The following is a 16972-nucleotide window of genomic DNA, read 5'->3' as shown; positions in this document are numbered from 1 at the left end:
AAGGGCAACGGTGGAAGCCGGCATACATGGACAGCAGGTCTTAAAGGATAGCAACCTTTGACTATGAGATATTAGCAGCTTGTACCACTGATACAAGTAAACATGCCCCTCTCTCTGTAGTCGCTGTGCGCTCGGAATAGCACTAGAGATGTCACTTCCGAACGACATCTCTTAATGGTATCTAGGGAGAGGAGAATATCGTAAGCGTGGAGCGTCAGGTAGCTCAGTGGTTTAGAGCAGTCGCCTGGCAAGCGAAAAGACTCGGTTTCGATTCCCGGTCAAGCGACTACTGCGCTTCGATATTTTTCTCTTTTCGGATCGAAAATAAGATGCAGGTCCCGAACGCACGGCGTCCCGTCGCCACCTAGTACGTTCTTCTTCTTTCATGGTTCATTATGCAAAAGTTTCCATCGTTAGGACAATGTTTTTTATTAATATTATTATTATAAATGACATATCTTTAATCAAAATATTTTCCGGCATTATCTACTTTTTGTCATCTTTCAGGCAAAAAACAGATCTTTCAGGCAAAAAACACGATAAAAGAAATCTTTGCTCTTAGAATGAACTAAGTTATCGATGAATTGTTGCACTTCCTCAACAATTGCGAAATCGTGTGCCAGAAAGACGTGTACCATAAAACATAATAGTATGAAACGCGTACGAGATTGCCGCTTTTCTTACGAACTATATATTTCTTCTCAGATATAATACATATTTTTATATTTACCGCCACTTTTACAGAAATTGACGGAGTATCTTGCAAATCTGAAGATTCTGACTTGTAAGTAGTCTTCATTAGCCTCGTTAGTGTGCTTTTTCGAAGAAAAGTCAGTTGTTGCTTTTTTTCCAACTTTGCTACAAAATGTTGGCACTCGCGCCAAGTAATTATCAATCCTTTGAATATACTATTATGTTTTCTTTTTTCACAAAATCTACATTAAGAATGGATCAATCAACAAGAAGTTCAAAAGTACTTTTTACGTACTTATCACATCCTTTACAATGATAAATGACTGAGATCGACAGTTATTTAGTCAGAGTTATAAACATCAGAAAAAGAATATGCTACGATTAATAAACCTGATGTGTATCCTGTTGCTACTGCTCTATCATTCTGAAGTGTTAATTCCATTTATCTTTTGTGAAAATCACATCTTGAGATATCATGTCCATAGCGTATGAATTGATGATGCAGAAGTGTTTCTTTGCATATTACATACCACGCCTATAAAGATTTCGAATAGAAAAGCTATTTTTGATTCCCAGAAACATAAAAAAAGTACGCGAAACCATGTTACTGGTCTTATTCAAACGAGGACATTTTCAATATCAGTCTAAGGGGCTAGGTCAACGACTTTTACATATATTCAACATCATATATATGCATAGTTTTTGAAAAAGCTTGATGGCCGAAATTGATTAATAACTTACAAAGAGATGACGCCAATTAGAAAATCGTTTTTCGAACGAGTCATAGTGCGTTCGATAGCTTATATGTAGGTGATGAAAACCCTAGAGCCGTTCGTGCCAATGCGCCTTTGTTTAAGAGAATTTAAGAGACAAAGTTAGGGTCACGCAACTACGTCCCACATAAGCAGAACTTTACAACCTTTTTCGAGTAAGCGGCGTATCTGAGGGGACTAAGGCTCCTACACATAGATTTTTGCACCGGCGGCGAGCGTTCGGATCCCACCGACGACTGCTTCACTTCATGGCTTTTTTTCTTTTTTTCTTTAATTTTCGACATATAGTAATACGTTATTAATAATTATTTATTTATTTTTTAATTTATTTCGTTTTTATATAAAAAATAAGGATATTTCGGGATATTTGAACGCAATATGAAATAAAAAATATATAAATCGTATGAACTGATTATATATTTTTCAAGCAACATATAAATTTTATACAAGTCAAAATCAAATACAAACTTTATAAATGTCTACATATTATAAAATGTTTCCATTGCTTCGCAATATTGTGGATGAAAATTAATTTTACTTGTCTGTAAAAATAAACATTGTATAGTTTATCGATGTACATTTGACAGTTATGTGTTGGTATGTTATTTTGTTGTGATACATTTTATATGTTTATTAAAATAGTATGTGGAATATTATATAGATGAGACTCGCAGGCAAAGAACAGGCAAGCGTTTTAAGAAAAGACCTTGTTAGGTAGAAGGGACTGTTGGTCCCCTCTATTTGATCTTTTTAACAGTTTTTACGGAGGGATTCTCTCACATGTTGTAACGTGTTTCATCAGTGTACTTATTCGTGTTTTTTCATACTAAAGTCTTTTTTTAACGAAAAAAGCGGACAGAATTAATTCAAACACCTAATAATTCGTCAACAGCTGATTTTTGGAAACAATTTTTATTAAATTTTTTTCATTTGTTTTGATGTCTAGAATATTGTATTATTACTTGACCAAATTATCTTGGAGACACTTTGTACAATAATACAATACAGGGTACACGATTTATCTGAAGACATTGAAATATCACGAGAACTATGCATTGGATAAAAAAAAATGGTTAATGAAAGTTGTTAGTCTCGGAGGGGGAATCCAATGATACCAAACTCGACCTCCTACCCCACCCCGTGGGGGTGGGGGTTGGGGGCAACTTTGAAATCTTAAATAGAAACCCCCATTTTTTATTGCAAATGTGGATTCTACGCCACAAAATACGTAAATTTTGTTCGAAACTTTTTTTTTTATTCGTGATAAATGGCGCTGTAATCGCAAAAAATTATATTTTCTGCAATTCTCCAGAAATTATCATTGGATTGAGAAATAAAAAATACCTGTTCAATATTTTTAAAGAACATAATAAAAGTCATTCCCCCCCCATCCTCTCGAGGTAGGGTAGGTGGTAACGTTCAAATCTCAAATGGGAACCCGAATCGAAGAGGGAACTGCTCGACGCGCCACTGTGGGTGTATGGCGAACTACGGCTTATTATAAAAGGCAGTGCAATGCGGTCAGAGCTCACTATAAAATAAATAACTATAAAAAAACTATAAAACTATAAAAAATAAAATAACTTTTATTATGTTCTTTAAAAATATTGGACAGGTATTTTTTTATTTCTCAATCCAATGATCATTTCTGGAGAATTGCGGAAAATATAATTTTTTGCGATTACAGCGCCATCTATCACGAATCAAAAAAAAAGTTTCGGACAAAATTTACGTATTTTGTGGCGTAGAATCCGTATCTGCAATAAAAAATGGGGGTTTCCATTTAAGATTTCAAAGTTGCTCCCAACTCCCACCCCCAGGGGGTGGGGTGGGAGGACGAGTTTGGTATCATTGGATGTCCCCCTTCGAGACTAACAACTTTCATTAACCACTTTCTTTTATCCAATGCATAGTTCTCGAGATATTTCAATGTCTTCAGATAAATCGTGCAACCTGTATAATACAGATCCCCGACAATTTTACATTTGTACGATAATGCGAAAGCACCCATTCAGTTCAAAAACTGTATTTCGAATTTTTGAATTTCGATTTTTGCCTAATAGATTCTGTATATTAAATACATTTTCAACTTATGATATTTTCAACTTACAATAAATTTGTTGAAACGTAACTCAAAGAACTGTACTATTGAAATTAATTATCCGCTCTCTATAAAAAAATATATATATGACATTCTTTCTTTTTAAAAAATTATTATAATATATTATTGAAATATTATAATATGAATTTAAAGAAATAAAACTTTTTAAAAAATTATTATAATGTGTTAATCTTTTGGCGAAACATTCGAAAGCGGCCATGCTCCGCAACCAAACTTAGTGAAAAGCTATGTTATAAGTTAAAGCTAATGTTATAGTAAAGCTAAGTTATAAGTTAAAATGGAAGGTTATAAAAGGATTTTGACGATTCAAACGTTAAGCGGTTTTTTAAACAATTTTAAGTTGATCAGTACTTTTATCATATTTTATCCACGCATTAAAACTTAAACACGATTAACACAATCGACGACAACAAATAAAAAATACCAAAAAGATTTTTTACAACTCAATATATTGGCGGAGGCAGAAAGGAGACATTGGAAGTAAGAGGGGATACGTGTAACGCATCGTGTTAAACGCACTTGCAACTTACGCATTTACGTTTACGAAACGTTTTTGCTCAGTGCAGCACGCATCTGATTTAACACGTAAGTTCCAAGTACGTTTAGCAGGGCGCGCTACGCGCGCCCCTCCCACCCCGCCCGCCTACCTTTCGTCCACCTTCATCACAAGTATGTACAGTACACGATTGCACATACTATTAGGTAAATCGGAAAGTTCCGTCCGTTTAGCGACAAGTAGCTATAGCTAGAACTGTCGTTAACCTCTAATGTCTAAACGAAGCTTAATAGTTTGTTTTGATATCTGTCAACAACATTCAGTACATAAAAGTATACATTTGCATCAATAATATTGTTTTTCACTGCATCGAAAATGTCGAAATTTGAGCCAAATAAGCGTCATTTGCGCGAAGTGTTAATCTTTTGCTTTAATTGGAAGAAAACTGCAACTGAAGCTCATCGAATGCTTGTAGAAGTTTATGGTGATAATGCTCCTTCCGATAAAACATGCAGAGAATGGTTTCGACGCTTTAAAATTGGTGATTTTGATGTAGAGGCCAAAGAGCGTTCTGGACGGCCAAGAGTATTCGAAGATGAAGAATTGCAGACATTGGTGGACGAAGACCCATGTCAAACGCAAAAGCAACTTGTAGAAGCATTAAATTGTGCTCAATCTGTCATTTCTGATCGTTTGAGAGCTTTAGGAAAGGTTTATAAGGAAGGAAAATGGGTCCCATATAAACTGAAGCAAGAGACATTGAAAGGCAAAACACCACCTGCGAAATTCTGTTTGCTAGGCAACAAAGAAAGGGATTTTTACATCGTATCATTACTGGGGATGAAAAATGGATTTATTTTGACGACTCCAAACGTCGAAAAACTATTTGCGATCCCGGCCAACCCTCAACATCGACGTCAAAACGGAATATCCACGGAAAGAAGGCAATGCTCTGTATTTGGTGGGATCAGAAGGGTGTGCTGTACCATGAGCTGTTGAAAAGTGGTCAAACATAGGGAATCTCTACAGAGAACAAATGATCCGCTTGAGCCGAGCATTGTATGAAAAACGACAAGAATATCAAACGAGACAGCATAAAGTGATTTTGCTTCATGACGACGCTCGGCCTCACGTTACAAAATCTGTCAAGGAAACGTTAAAAGCACTTCGCCGGGAAGTGTTAGCCCATGCGGCTTATTCACCAGACTGTGCCCCTTCCGACTACTACTTGTTTCGGTCGATAGCACACACACTTGCTGAGTAATGCTTCAATTCTTATGAAAATGTCGAAAAATGGGTCTCTGACTGGATAGCCTCCAAGGATGAGTCATTCTTTCGCCGCGGAATTCGTTTGCTGACCGAAAGATGGGAGAAAGTCATCAATAACGATGGACAATACTTCGATTGATGTACTTTTTCATTTTGTTTCTTAAATAAAGCCATACGTTTTGCAAGAAAACGGACGGAATTTTCCGATTGACTTAATAGTATAGTGAATAGCACTGCGCACGCGATTGTTGATTATGCTTTGTTAACTTTGAATCGTAGACATCAAATAGATATAAGATACGATATAAAATAGATATAAAATATGATAAAAATACTGCTCAACTTAAAATTGTTAAAAAAACCACTTAACGTTGTTTCGCCAAAAATCCTTTTATAACCTTCCATTCTAACCTATAACGTAGCTTTTCACCAAGTTTGGTTGAAATCAGAACATGACTGCTTTCGGAATAACAGCCAATCTTTTTATATTAAATAATTATTTAAAAAAACATCAAGTATGAAAGAATAATATTTCTTAATATTGGGAGTATAAATTAGTTCGGTCCGTTTTTTTGTGTTAAAAGATGTATTTATTTCAAAACAAAATGAATGAACAGATCAATTAAAATATTTTCCATCACTGGCTACTACTTTCTCCCATTTCTCAGGCAATTTTCGAATTCCATCTCGAAAAAATGACTCATCTTTTGAGACGATCCAAGTTTGGAGCCAATTTTCGATTTCTGCGAAAGAAGTGAACCGGTGACCTGCCAAATCGTGCTGCATCCTTCGGAACAACCAATAATCAGAAGGAGCAATGTCCGGAGAATACGGCGGGTGCGGTAAAACATCCCATTTGAACATTTCCAAATATTTTTTTATTTTTTGCGACATGAGGCCGAGCGTTGTCATGAAGAAGAATAACTTTATTATATCTTTGCTCATATTCCGGCCGTTTTTCTCGCAATGCACGGCTCAAACGAATCAATTGTAGCCGATACCGATCACCCTTAATGGGATCTCCAGGATTCAGCAGCTCATAGTAAACAACACCCTTTTGGTCCCACCAAATACAGAGCATGATCTTCGAACCATGTATGTTCGGCTATGGTGTTGATGTTGAGGTCGATGGCAACAATTGACCGGGCTTGGCGTAGTATTTTTTCTTCTTGGGGTTGTCGTAGAATATCCACTTCTCATCTCCAGTTACAATCCGATGCAAAAAATCTTTTCTTTGTTGCCTTTGAATCAGCTGCTCGCAAGTGAAAAATCGCCTTTCAACGTCTCTCAGTTTCAGTTCATAAGGCATCTATTTCCTTGTTTTTGAATAAATCCCATGTCTTTCAATCGTACGGAAACGGCTTGTTGAGTCACTCCCAATGATTCTGCAAGCTCCTCTTGCGTTTGACTCTGATCTTCTTCGAGTAATGCCTCTAATTCTTTGTCCTCGAATTTTTTTGGCTGTCCAGAGCGAGGCTTGTCTTCGACGCTGAAATCTCTATCCTTGAAACGTCGAAACCATTCCCTACATGATTTATCAGTTGGAGCGCCATAAACTTCAACAAGCATTCGATGGGCTTCAGCTGCACTTTTCTTCCAATTAAAGCAGAAAATTAAAACCTCCCGCAAATGCTGCTTGGTTAACACAAAATTCGACATTTTCAACGACATGTTAAAAGCAAGGTTTTTGTATGAAACTCAAAGCGATATAAACTGAATATTATTGGCAGATGTCTAACCTCTCTGAAACCTCCAAAATCGGCAGTCACTATGAACCATTCATAACAGCCGGAGCCATCTTTTGAAAACAGACCAAACTAATTTGTACACCCAATACAAGTATTACTTTTTTTCTTTGTAAGAAGACTTTATATTTTATTATAAAATATAATATTTTTTTTATTTTAGGTAATTAGAGAAACGTGGAGCATTTTTATTTAAAAAAGACATATCAAGTTCTAAGGAATATTATTCTTTATATTATTTGTGTGATGTTTCTATAAAATATTAATTTCTGAAAGTTTATTGTCACACACAGTTCTGCTGGCTCGCAGCCAGCAGGCAAAGGGAGATAGAATGTATCACCAAATTTTCGTTTGTTCTGACTCGCGAGCGATCCAGTTGGCTAACTATAGTACACAGAATAGCTTTAATAACAGCAGCATAAGCAGTATAATTAAGTTAGTAATATTTTATGAACGACATGTACATTCGCGTTTCTGGATATTAACGTAACTTATCACAGCGCCAGGTTATTAATTCAACACGTCGTTCTCCTGCTTCTTCAAGTAATTAGTAAATAATAAATCATTAATGCATGCAGTTAGAAATGACTAATCATTTAATTAGATAGTGAGAGTTAAAGCTACTCTATTGATTAGCGTACACGTAATCCCAAATTGTGTTAGTTTATTCCGATCGTTTGATATGTGCACTAAATAGCAATTTCATACTAAATTATCTTAATTTTAGTAATGCATGTGATAACACGTATTAATCTGGCACGGTACATATAAAGAAGATTATATCATATCAGTTTAATACATTATCGCGTGTATGCAATAATGAAATCAAAATAATTCAATATAAAATTATTTGTTGATATATAGAGCAAAAATAATATTTCTTATTCAAAGTCCTTACAGCAAAATTATGTTGATTGAGGCATCTTTTGAGATTTCAACAAAATTAATATTTTTATAATTTTTTTTTCATATGGAATTCTTCCTTTCTCGAATTCTTCGATTTTCACGGGGAAAATTATGTGCTCATATACATCCACCGTCTGTCCCAAAAATAACCGGAATGGCTTTAAGAAAACAAAAATAGTTAAGAAAAAATCATTGATAAAATCATTTTATTTATTCGAAATATTTTCCTTCAGCAGAAATACAATGATTTGCATGTTCAAGAAGTGCATCAAATGACTTTTTTATGTCGCTGATTGGAATACTGTTGAGATTGCTCGTCGTTGACCGTTGAATATCTTCAATTGATGCAAAACGGTTTCCTTTCATCGCCAAATGCAGCTTAGGGAATAGAAAATAGTCATAAGGTGCCAAATCGGGTGAATACCATGGATGTTGAAGCAATAAAATTTGATTTTTGGTAAAAAATCAATGACAATTTGATTTTGATCAAAAATCAGTGACAATTGACGAACGATGAGAAAATGCAACAATCGCCAACTGCCTGGTTCTCGATATTCAAGGTGAACACGACGAATACGGTCTACCAAACGCTTCAACACACCAAAATGATATTGACAAGTAACATTACCCAACTGTCACTCACCGATTCCAATGAAATTTGACATGCACGTAGAACATTGAAAAATATTGAACACGTGTTTTTTTAAATTGGCTGACAACGCATTTTAAGGGTGGAAATAACCCCTTGATCCTTGAACATGAAAGCACTATTTCAACCCTTTGTACATATTACATGTGATTTCCGTCAAACTTGTCTTCCATTGAACTAGTCAGTAAAGAGTTTTCAAGATCGCTGATTACGAATCTGGAGATAAAATTACAAAATTCAAGATGGTGGACCCAATATGACGGACCGAAATTGTAAAAAGATGGCGGATTCAAACCAACTTTGGTATCTGAAGGTTTTTGGGGCCTCTAATTACGAATCTGAAGTTGGAAGTCAAAATATAATTCGTTTGTCACACTTTATTATTATTATTATTATTGTATGTGTTTTACTTGTAAGATTTTTAAGAAGGTTTATTGTCAACTTCCAAGGATATTAATTATATAAGATATCTATAAGATATCTACATCTATATCTTATTAAGATATGTCAGAATATCATTACATATTAGGCTCGGATATTGACGGATGATAATCTTTTGGAAGACCAACTTCTTAATCTGAAAAAAACTGACGCGACAAGTCAATTTTGAACACATGTGTTATATTGTATTATATAACAGTTATATTATTGAGTAGGAAATTACAACTAACATGCATGTTACATTTAATATTGTGTTTGCTGGGATTTAACATTTTTTAATATATACTCGAGATTTAATGTATATTCGAGATATATTATTCGATCACGGATTATTTTATAATAATAAAATATATACATATTGTTCGAAAATCACATACATTCTATTCAACTTCTTTTGTTAATAACTTTCTAATGAACAATGAGCGACGGCTGCAACTTTTTGCATAAAATTCAGGAACATGTCCTTAACAACATATGTCAAGGTCATGAACTTTTGAGGTTGATGTTATGTGCATATTTATTAAATAAAAATTATTATAGAATATTTTATAACCGACGACCTTCTCTGAATATTTCTTTTTATTTCCCATATTATTAGTATAATATTTATGTTCTAGCAACTATTAAAAAATATATTATGTTTCTTAGACAGATAAACTATACTGACAGCTTATTCCTGCAGTGCTAAAAAATTAAGAATTTTTCTGAAAGAAGGAAGGCTTATAGTTTCTTCGTGTATTATAATATTACCATGTTTCACTAATTAACGTTTCAAACGCAATCAATTGCAAATAACGAATTAAATACACAAAAGGGAGTCGAAATGCACAAAGGGAGCGAACATATACATCGCCTGAATTTCATTCATTTACTATATCTGTAACGATTCAGACTTTATAGTTCCGCATTGAAATAATGAAAATCAGCATGACAGTCAACGTGTTAAACAATCGGTGTAAACAAAGTTATTTGTCAGTCATAAAATAAAGAATTGTTATAATTTTTCGGAACAATCGCATGCTTCCAATATTTCGGTGCATGCTTTCCAATATTTCCAAAATTACATTTCGGGGATTTTTTCCATATCCAGATTTCGATATTACGATTTTTCGGGACGTCGTCTCACATTTTAAATTTCGATTAATATTTTGCAAGACACCGCAAAACTTTTGTATCTAGCGAATATAACACAAACTGGCAGCTTAAGATGTCAATCTCGAAATTTTTCGTCGTTTTCGTCACATACCGAGCAATGCGCCAATTCACATATTTCCATTGAATAAATGTATCTGTAAATGTATCTGTAGTTCTTAATGTGACATCAACTTTGCAGAGGAACAAGAGCCAGCATTTTGTCGGTAAAATTTTCAAGTATAGCATTCAACAAGAGATGCTCATGGTTGTTAGTAGCGAGTAATTTCTTTTGTTACTAAGATTGCCAAATACGAAATGACTATTTCCGGGACATTTCTAGACGACGGTTGAAAAATAAGTTGTTAAAGAATTTTAGTTAAATTTGAGAGATAGAGGGGTAAGACGGCTAAGAGATGCCGCTATGCACTCGCAACAAACAAATGCGTGAATTAGGTACTAGCAAAGAGAAGTTTGAACATAAACCGTGCGATTGCATTTTTTACCACGCGAATGGCTTAGTTGACATCAATTTTCTCAGGTGGCACGTCGAAAAATTCGACCTTATAAATCGCGGTGACTCTCAAGTTTTTTTTGGTACCAGTTAAATATATGAATGTTATGATTATGATTTTGTTGAAATTCTAATTTTCCGAAACAGAAGACTTAAATTCCTGGACACGGGACAAGCTTAAAAATTCCGGGAAATTCCCGGAAATCCCGACTATCTGGCAACCCTACTTATTACTTCTTCCCCCCCTCGTCGCAAAAAATTATTCGCTGCCACCATCCTTGCGCAGCTCTTACGGACCTTAATTCGCGGTTAATTAATCCTAAAAGCACACACAGGTGTCTTCCGACAACCTCTTAGCTGATCTGCCGTCTGCTTCTGTTCACAGATCCAACACCCGAGGCGTGCAACAGCGTGATGGCGTCGAGCATCTCCGCGGGCGTCGATGAGCTGCGTGCATCACCAATCGCGTCCATTCTCTTGCTTCCGATGCTGGCGATATATAGACTCGTATAAAGCGGTCGCTTGTTCATCCGTGTCGACGAATCCCTTCTCACGGCTGGCAAGTACTTGGCTGGATGGAAACGCTCCGCTGGCGCCACCACCGGCAGACAAACAAGATCCCGTAGCAAGCGTTGTCTTACTCTTCGAGGTCGCATTTAGCGTCGTCAAAAGCACTCGTAGAGATCGATAGGTCGCTGTCGTCATCGTCGTCGTCGTCGTCGTCGTCAACGTCGCCGTCAACGTCGACGTCATCACCATCGTCGTCGTCGTCGTCGTCTTCGTCGGCGCCGTCGCCATCGTCGCCATAGGACTGTAACGCTACCGCTGCTGCAACACGACGGTAGGTTCGTTTTCATCAGCAGCCGCGTCGTCATCACCGCGTCAGAGCAGCGCGACGTTTTGCGAATGATAATCAGCAGCTCTACCAAGCCCAGCACCGATCGATCGAGCTGCGCGATCTGCGATTACCCGAGAATCGCCATGATCGACAAAGGGGAAGGGGAGGGAGGGGAAGGAAACACAAAAAGAACAAAAACCCCAAAAGAAGCCATGAGAGCGATCGACGCTGCTGCGGGGCTCTTTCAATTGCGATGGCTCGCCCAACAACTTTGCCGCCAAGCGACTTCTCTAATTCGATCTCCGCCGGATTTTTCTGCTGCTACTTCTCTTTTCGGTCGTTCGTCCACCGGTGACCTTCGGAAGCCGTGGATGCGATCAACCAGCGCGAGATACCTCTATCTGTGCTGACAGGTACACATCGATCCAGTGACTAAAGTTATGATCGATACTCGCCGGTTTGATCGTTGGAGCTGATGACGGGTTGATGGGAAGCAGAAGGCTGTCGTAATCAGTCACACACCATCGCCAGCGGCTCGTTCGTCCCTCCGCTCGCGCACCAGCGCAGCCCACGATTATCTTCGTGGGGATTATTGAAATGGAATTTAAATCGGGGGCACCCAGAGCCACGCTGGCGGCGGTAGGACACGCGCGAAGGAAATTATCCGGCGGTTGGATTGACGATTAAACGGAGCGACCTCTCGCGAGTCGTCGCAAATCTGGTGGATCTGGGAAGCGCAGGTGGGGACGAATGAGCCGGCTCGATCTCTCTCTCGAGCAACGCAGCAACGGCAACGGCAACAGCAGCAGCAGCATCATCCCGCGGCGATCGCACGAGGTTTAATGGATTACATAATCGACGATCGGGCGCGGCCGCAATTTCGGGATTCTCGCCGGCGTCCTCGCGGGATCAGATTAAACGAGGGGAGATCAGCTGCGGGATTTATTGCGCCGCGGCAATAAACTCGCTAATGCGCCTTGTAACGGAGCACCGCTGTTAAGCCGCGCCTGGGCCCCGCGCGCATGCGCGCTTGCGAGCACGCTCCTCGTTATCGACTGAGCGAACAGCTGCGGCCGGCCTCGCGATATCTCGGTGATTGCAAACCTGATTTCTCGCGCAACCAACCTACCACTACTATTGACTACTATTATTATGACTAAACCGCTGATCTGCTATTGCTGCTGCTGCTGTTGTTGCTGCTGCTACTGCTGATGCTGCTACTGCTGCTACAGACAAGTATACAGGCGAGGTATCAATTTCATGGCGGAGAGCGACAAGAAGGAATTAATTCTCTGCTGCAAGAACGTTAAATAGCGTATAGTCGCTGAAAATTATTGGCGACGGGGGTAGGTTAAAGAACGCGATTATATCAGCGGCCCGATAAACGGTAGCGCAAGACGATTAATCTCACGTCAATCTTCGGTGCGGGCGCGAGTCAATCTCGGCCGTTCGTCTCGGAGACGTTCATGAACATCGCCCGGGCGTTCGACGAAGGCGCAAGAAAGCAGTTGGATCTAGGCTAAGCCGGTGGCGCGCGGGATCGACGCGCGACCAAGTAAGAGGGTGACGTCGGTCCCGTGAAATATTAATGATGCGTTAATGACGTCTGTAACGGCAATAATGCGTTGTTGATATGCCATTTGATGTCATTATATTCTCTGGGGACCTGTCGGAACGAGGACGAATGCGCGTTTTTGTAATCGTGAGACAGTCTCTGTATTTGTGTGTCTTATGCGAAAGCTATTGACGATAAGTGACCTCGGATGTTTCAGGTGAAGCAGAATGATCGTACTTTTTCATGTCTTTTTAATTTTATGAAACAACGTATGCGTAGCTTCGATATCTACGATCTTTCTCCAATCTTGATTGTACGTTGTTTTATAGAAATATAACGACATAAAAATATAATTACATTAGACTGGTTTTTAACTAGCTATCTTTGTTAAGATTACCGGGGTTTGTATATTTCTAAAGATCCCATATATTTTCGAAATTAAATAAACATAACGTAAAAATCACATACAGAAATAGCTCAGTTCCTCAATAATCTCAAAAAAGACGAAAAGCCTCTGCTAAATATTCGGAATTTCTATATAATTCTTTGCTTATTGACAAAGTTTACACGAAAAGAAACTGTAAAGATTGTTAGCGCAAGCATGAAAAACTATTAATCTGCAATCAGGCTAAAATATATATACAGGATATATAAAAAGTACCGAGCGAAATACCTCAAATACTAAGCTTATACAAAATTTTTAGAAAAAATGTTTCAGAGAAAAATTGTACGGTTTCAGGAGAGAACATAAAACAATTATACCATTCCGTTTACAGAGGGCGCCACTTTCGAGATATTCGTTGATCATTATTTTTCCTAAACACCAATTTTTTGTTATATCATTTTTTTCTATCAATTAATTTGAACAATTCTGCTTGAAACATTTTTTTGTTTGCCTAATATTTTTTGAAATATTTAAGAAAAATTTGGTAATTTTTCTATATTTAACTAACGATATCTCGGTAAGCATTTGTCGAAAAAAAATGGAACTAGACTTTTTTGAAATTTCCAAAAGTCAACAAGTTAACAAAAGTTAAGATACTAAATCAATCAATCATCAAGTTAACAAAAATTAGTGCACTATTATAACAATATATTCTTGAGACCAAACAGAGTAAGAAAGTCTAATATCACTTTTTTCCGATGTAAAAGTTACTGAAATAAATAGTTACCGAGATGTTGTAAGCTAAATCTTGAGAAAGTTACCAAGTTTTCCTTAAATATCTTAAAAAATATTAGACGAATGAAAAAATGTTTCAGACAAAAGTTGTTAAAATTAATTGGTAGAAAAAGCTGATATAATAAAAAGATAGGGTTTCCATTTATGAAAAGTAACAATCAGTAAATATCTCGAAAGTGGCTGCACCTGTAAACAAAATAATATAGTTGTTTTATGTCCCACTTGAATACATACAACTTTTATCTGAAACATACTTTTTAAAATACTTAGTTTTCGAGATATTTCATCGTCTCGGTACTTTTTACACCTTTTTACATCCTATATGACACTACCTACGTTATCACAGCATCACATAGAAACAATATAGAAACAACACACTAAATCCTATTTGATCAAGCAGTTTTAGCTAAAATCTACGCCTTTTTCCCACGAAAATACAGGAAATCTTTGGTAACGTATAAACATACCCCAAGAAACTCCGAGATAACGGGTTAACCAATCTAGTGTGGCAATCCATCTTCCCGGTTCTACAAAAAAATATTCCTTCGTTTCATCGGAAAAATCCGAAATTACTTATTAACCTGATATAATACACCGTGCGCGTGTCAGCGACGTGTCAGCATGCCGAGAGGGGATGGGTAATCGTTTCTCGTAGAGAGAGACTCGACGGACAATTACATGTTTTCAGCGAACAACGCACGAACTTGTGAGTCGCGTTTTTAGAAAATACTTGATCCATCCATCTGTCGATTGGTGGATCGCGATGGAGGCAATTACAATAGTAGACCAGATCTTTCTCCTCAGAGAGGAAGAGCGGAGTTTTTAGATGAGTTTAGAGACAATTGACCATACGTGCGGCCAATTATATCGCTAAAGAGCAAAAAACGAAAAAAAGGGAAAAAACAAAAGTAACAGAAAAACGTACCGCGCGAACTTTGTGAGTGAAGTACGACGTAGTCTTTACACTGTTAGAAATGAGCCTTAGGACACTCACACACGGAAAACTAGAGAGCAGACGATCGTCCGCTACATCGGTTAATGGACACAACACGGCGGCGGCTATCGTCGTCACTTTAAAGCCGTTAACTCTCAATTTTCAAGATACTGTAACAACTCGAGGACCTAATAGACAATACCGATTCTGCTTATACCGTAAACTATCGCACAAACTGTCGGCCCTAAATCACCATTTAGCAGCGAACGTTTACTTCACGCGGTAGTTGACGGCCTCAGGCGAGAAAGACCAAGGACCGAGACCGAAACAACCGACGCGCGTGGTAGAGTAAGGAGCTTTACATTTTCACCCGACCGTTCAGGCGCAACCTCACTAGAGAAATTTCGCTCCGCTCTCTTCGCGATTCGGCGCGCATCGGGTGCAGCTGGCTAACGAGTAACCGAGATTAGCAAAGGGATCAAGCCAGGACCGCGAAGAGCGAAGGTCGAACAACACACCGAGATCGATCCGAGTCACCGCGGTGAACGCGGGACTTTTAATTTCCACGCAATTAGAGCAACCCATTCTCGCCGCACATTGATCCAATTTAATCGCGTGACCACGTCAATGTGTCGGCCGGTCGGCGAGCCAGCAGCCGTTTCGAGACGCGTCGCGAACGACGACGAAGCTACGGCTACGGGCGAAACGCGCGCGACAGCTGCGACGACACGACACGAAATACACCTTCAGGGCCTTTCTATGTCTGTCGCGGTGTCGGCTATGACGATAATCGCGAACTCGTGGCGCAAACTTACCTGGCGCTGCGACGGCCAATTTAGAAGCGGCAGTGGCATGAAGACTACGCACTGATTGGCCGTTTCAGCTTAGCCAGCAGGTCCACCTCGTGAGTTGACAATCGTCATCACGAAGAACGTTGCAGTTGATTTGACGACAAATGCAGAAGGAAAGCTATGAAGGACCTTTTACGTCTATCGCAATGTCAACCGTAAACGGGTCACAGACTTGTGTACATAGATTGAGCGTTCCACAAGAGGCTGTGAAGACTTCGTCTGAAAAGAATAGCTTGGGCTACAAGAGAGTGTTCGGTTTTTGTCTAGCTTGACCCCTATTGGAGAAATCTAGACGAAGATGGTATTTCTGAGGAAAGTGGAAGGAGAATATAGCTATGTCCTTCACATCTTGTCTTCAAACCTCTTCTAAGAAAGGTCTTGATCTATGTGGAATTGGACCCAAATCGATCTGAATACTTTCGCTGTGAGAGATTCAGGACGTAGTAGATGGTTTTACAAGAGAACTTGTTTTTGAAAAATTAAATTTTCTTGGACATTTACACCGTTTCGAGTTTCGTCCAATTGAAGACTTCAGATCGTTTTGGAAAACAGACTGCACAAGTCTGCGACGGCGAAAGCCGACTCGATCGTCATAGATACAACGTCAACCATCCTCAATTCTAATTGACTGTCGCAACGTCAAGGGGTCGTATTTGTAATATAATCAGTGAATTCTGCACTATATTATGGACGGCCAACTCAAGTAGGAAAAAGCAGGACAGGAGAGAGAGAAAACAAAAGATAACCCCAGCTTCTTCTTCTTTTCTCTCCGAGTTGAGAACACTGAGCGATACATCAGGCATAAAGACATGTGTGTATATAATGGAAAGCTCTATGCTTATTGACGTTGGTGAGGCTGAAATTTACAATAAGGA

At 38.4% G+C, this 16972-nt stretch overlaps 1 protein-coding gene across 7 annotated transcripts in view; it reads left to right on the top strand.

The window, feature by feature from the left end:
* AChE-2 (acetylcholinesterase 2) overlaps positions 1-13911 on the top strand; it is a 447910-nt gene extending 433999 nt beyond the window's left edge. For all 7 annotated transcript variants that reach the window (XM_025307356.1, XM_025307359.1, XM_025307357.1 and 4 more), the window contains exon 7: positions 11125-13911. In XM_025307356.1, the coding sequence (XP_025163141.1) occupies positions 11125-11252 (128 nt within the window). In that variant the 3' untranslated portion in view covers positions 11253-13911. The remainder of the gene's footprint in view (positions 1-11124) is intronic.
* Positions 13912-16972: the final 3061 nt, after the last annotated feature.

Source organism: Harpegnathos saltator, unplaced genomic scaffold (genome assembly GCF_003227715.2).
Source record: "Harpegnathos saltator strain DR-91 unplaced genomic scaffold, Hsal_v8.6 scaffold846, whole genome shotgun sequence".
In the NCBI taxonomy this organism is placed as follows: domain Eukaryota; kingdom Metazoa; phylum Arthropoda; class Insecta; order Hymenoptera; family Formicidae; genus Harpegnathos; species Harpegnathos saltator.
This window is presented reverse-complemented; position numbering and strand designations above follow the sequence as displayed.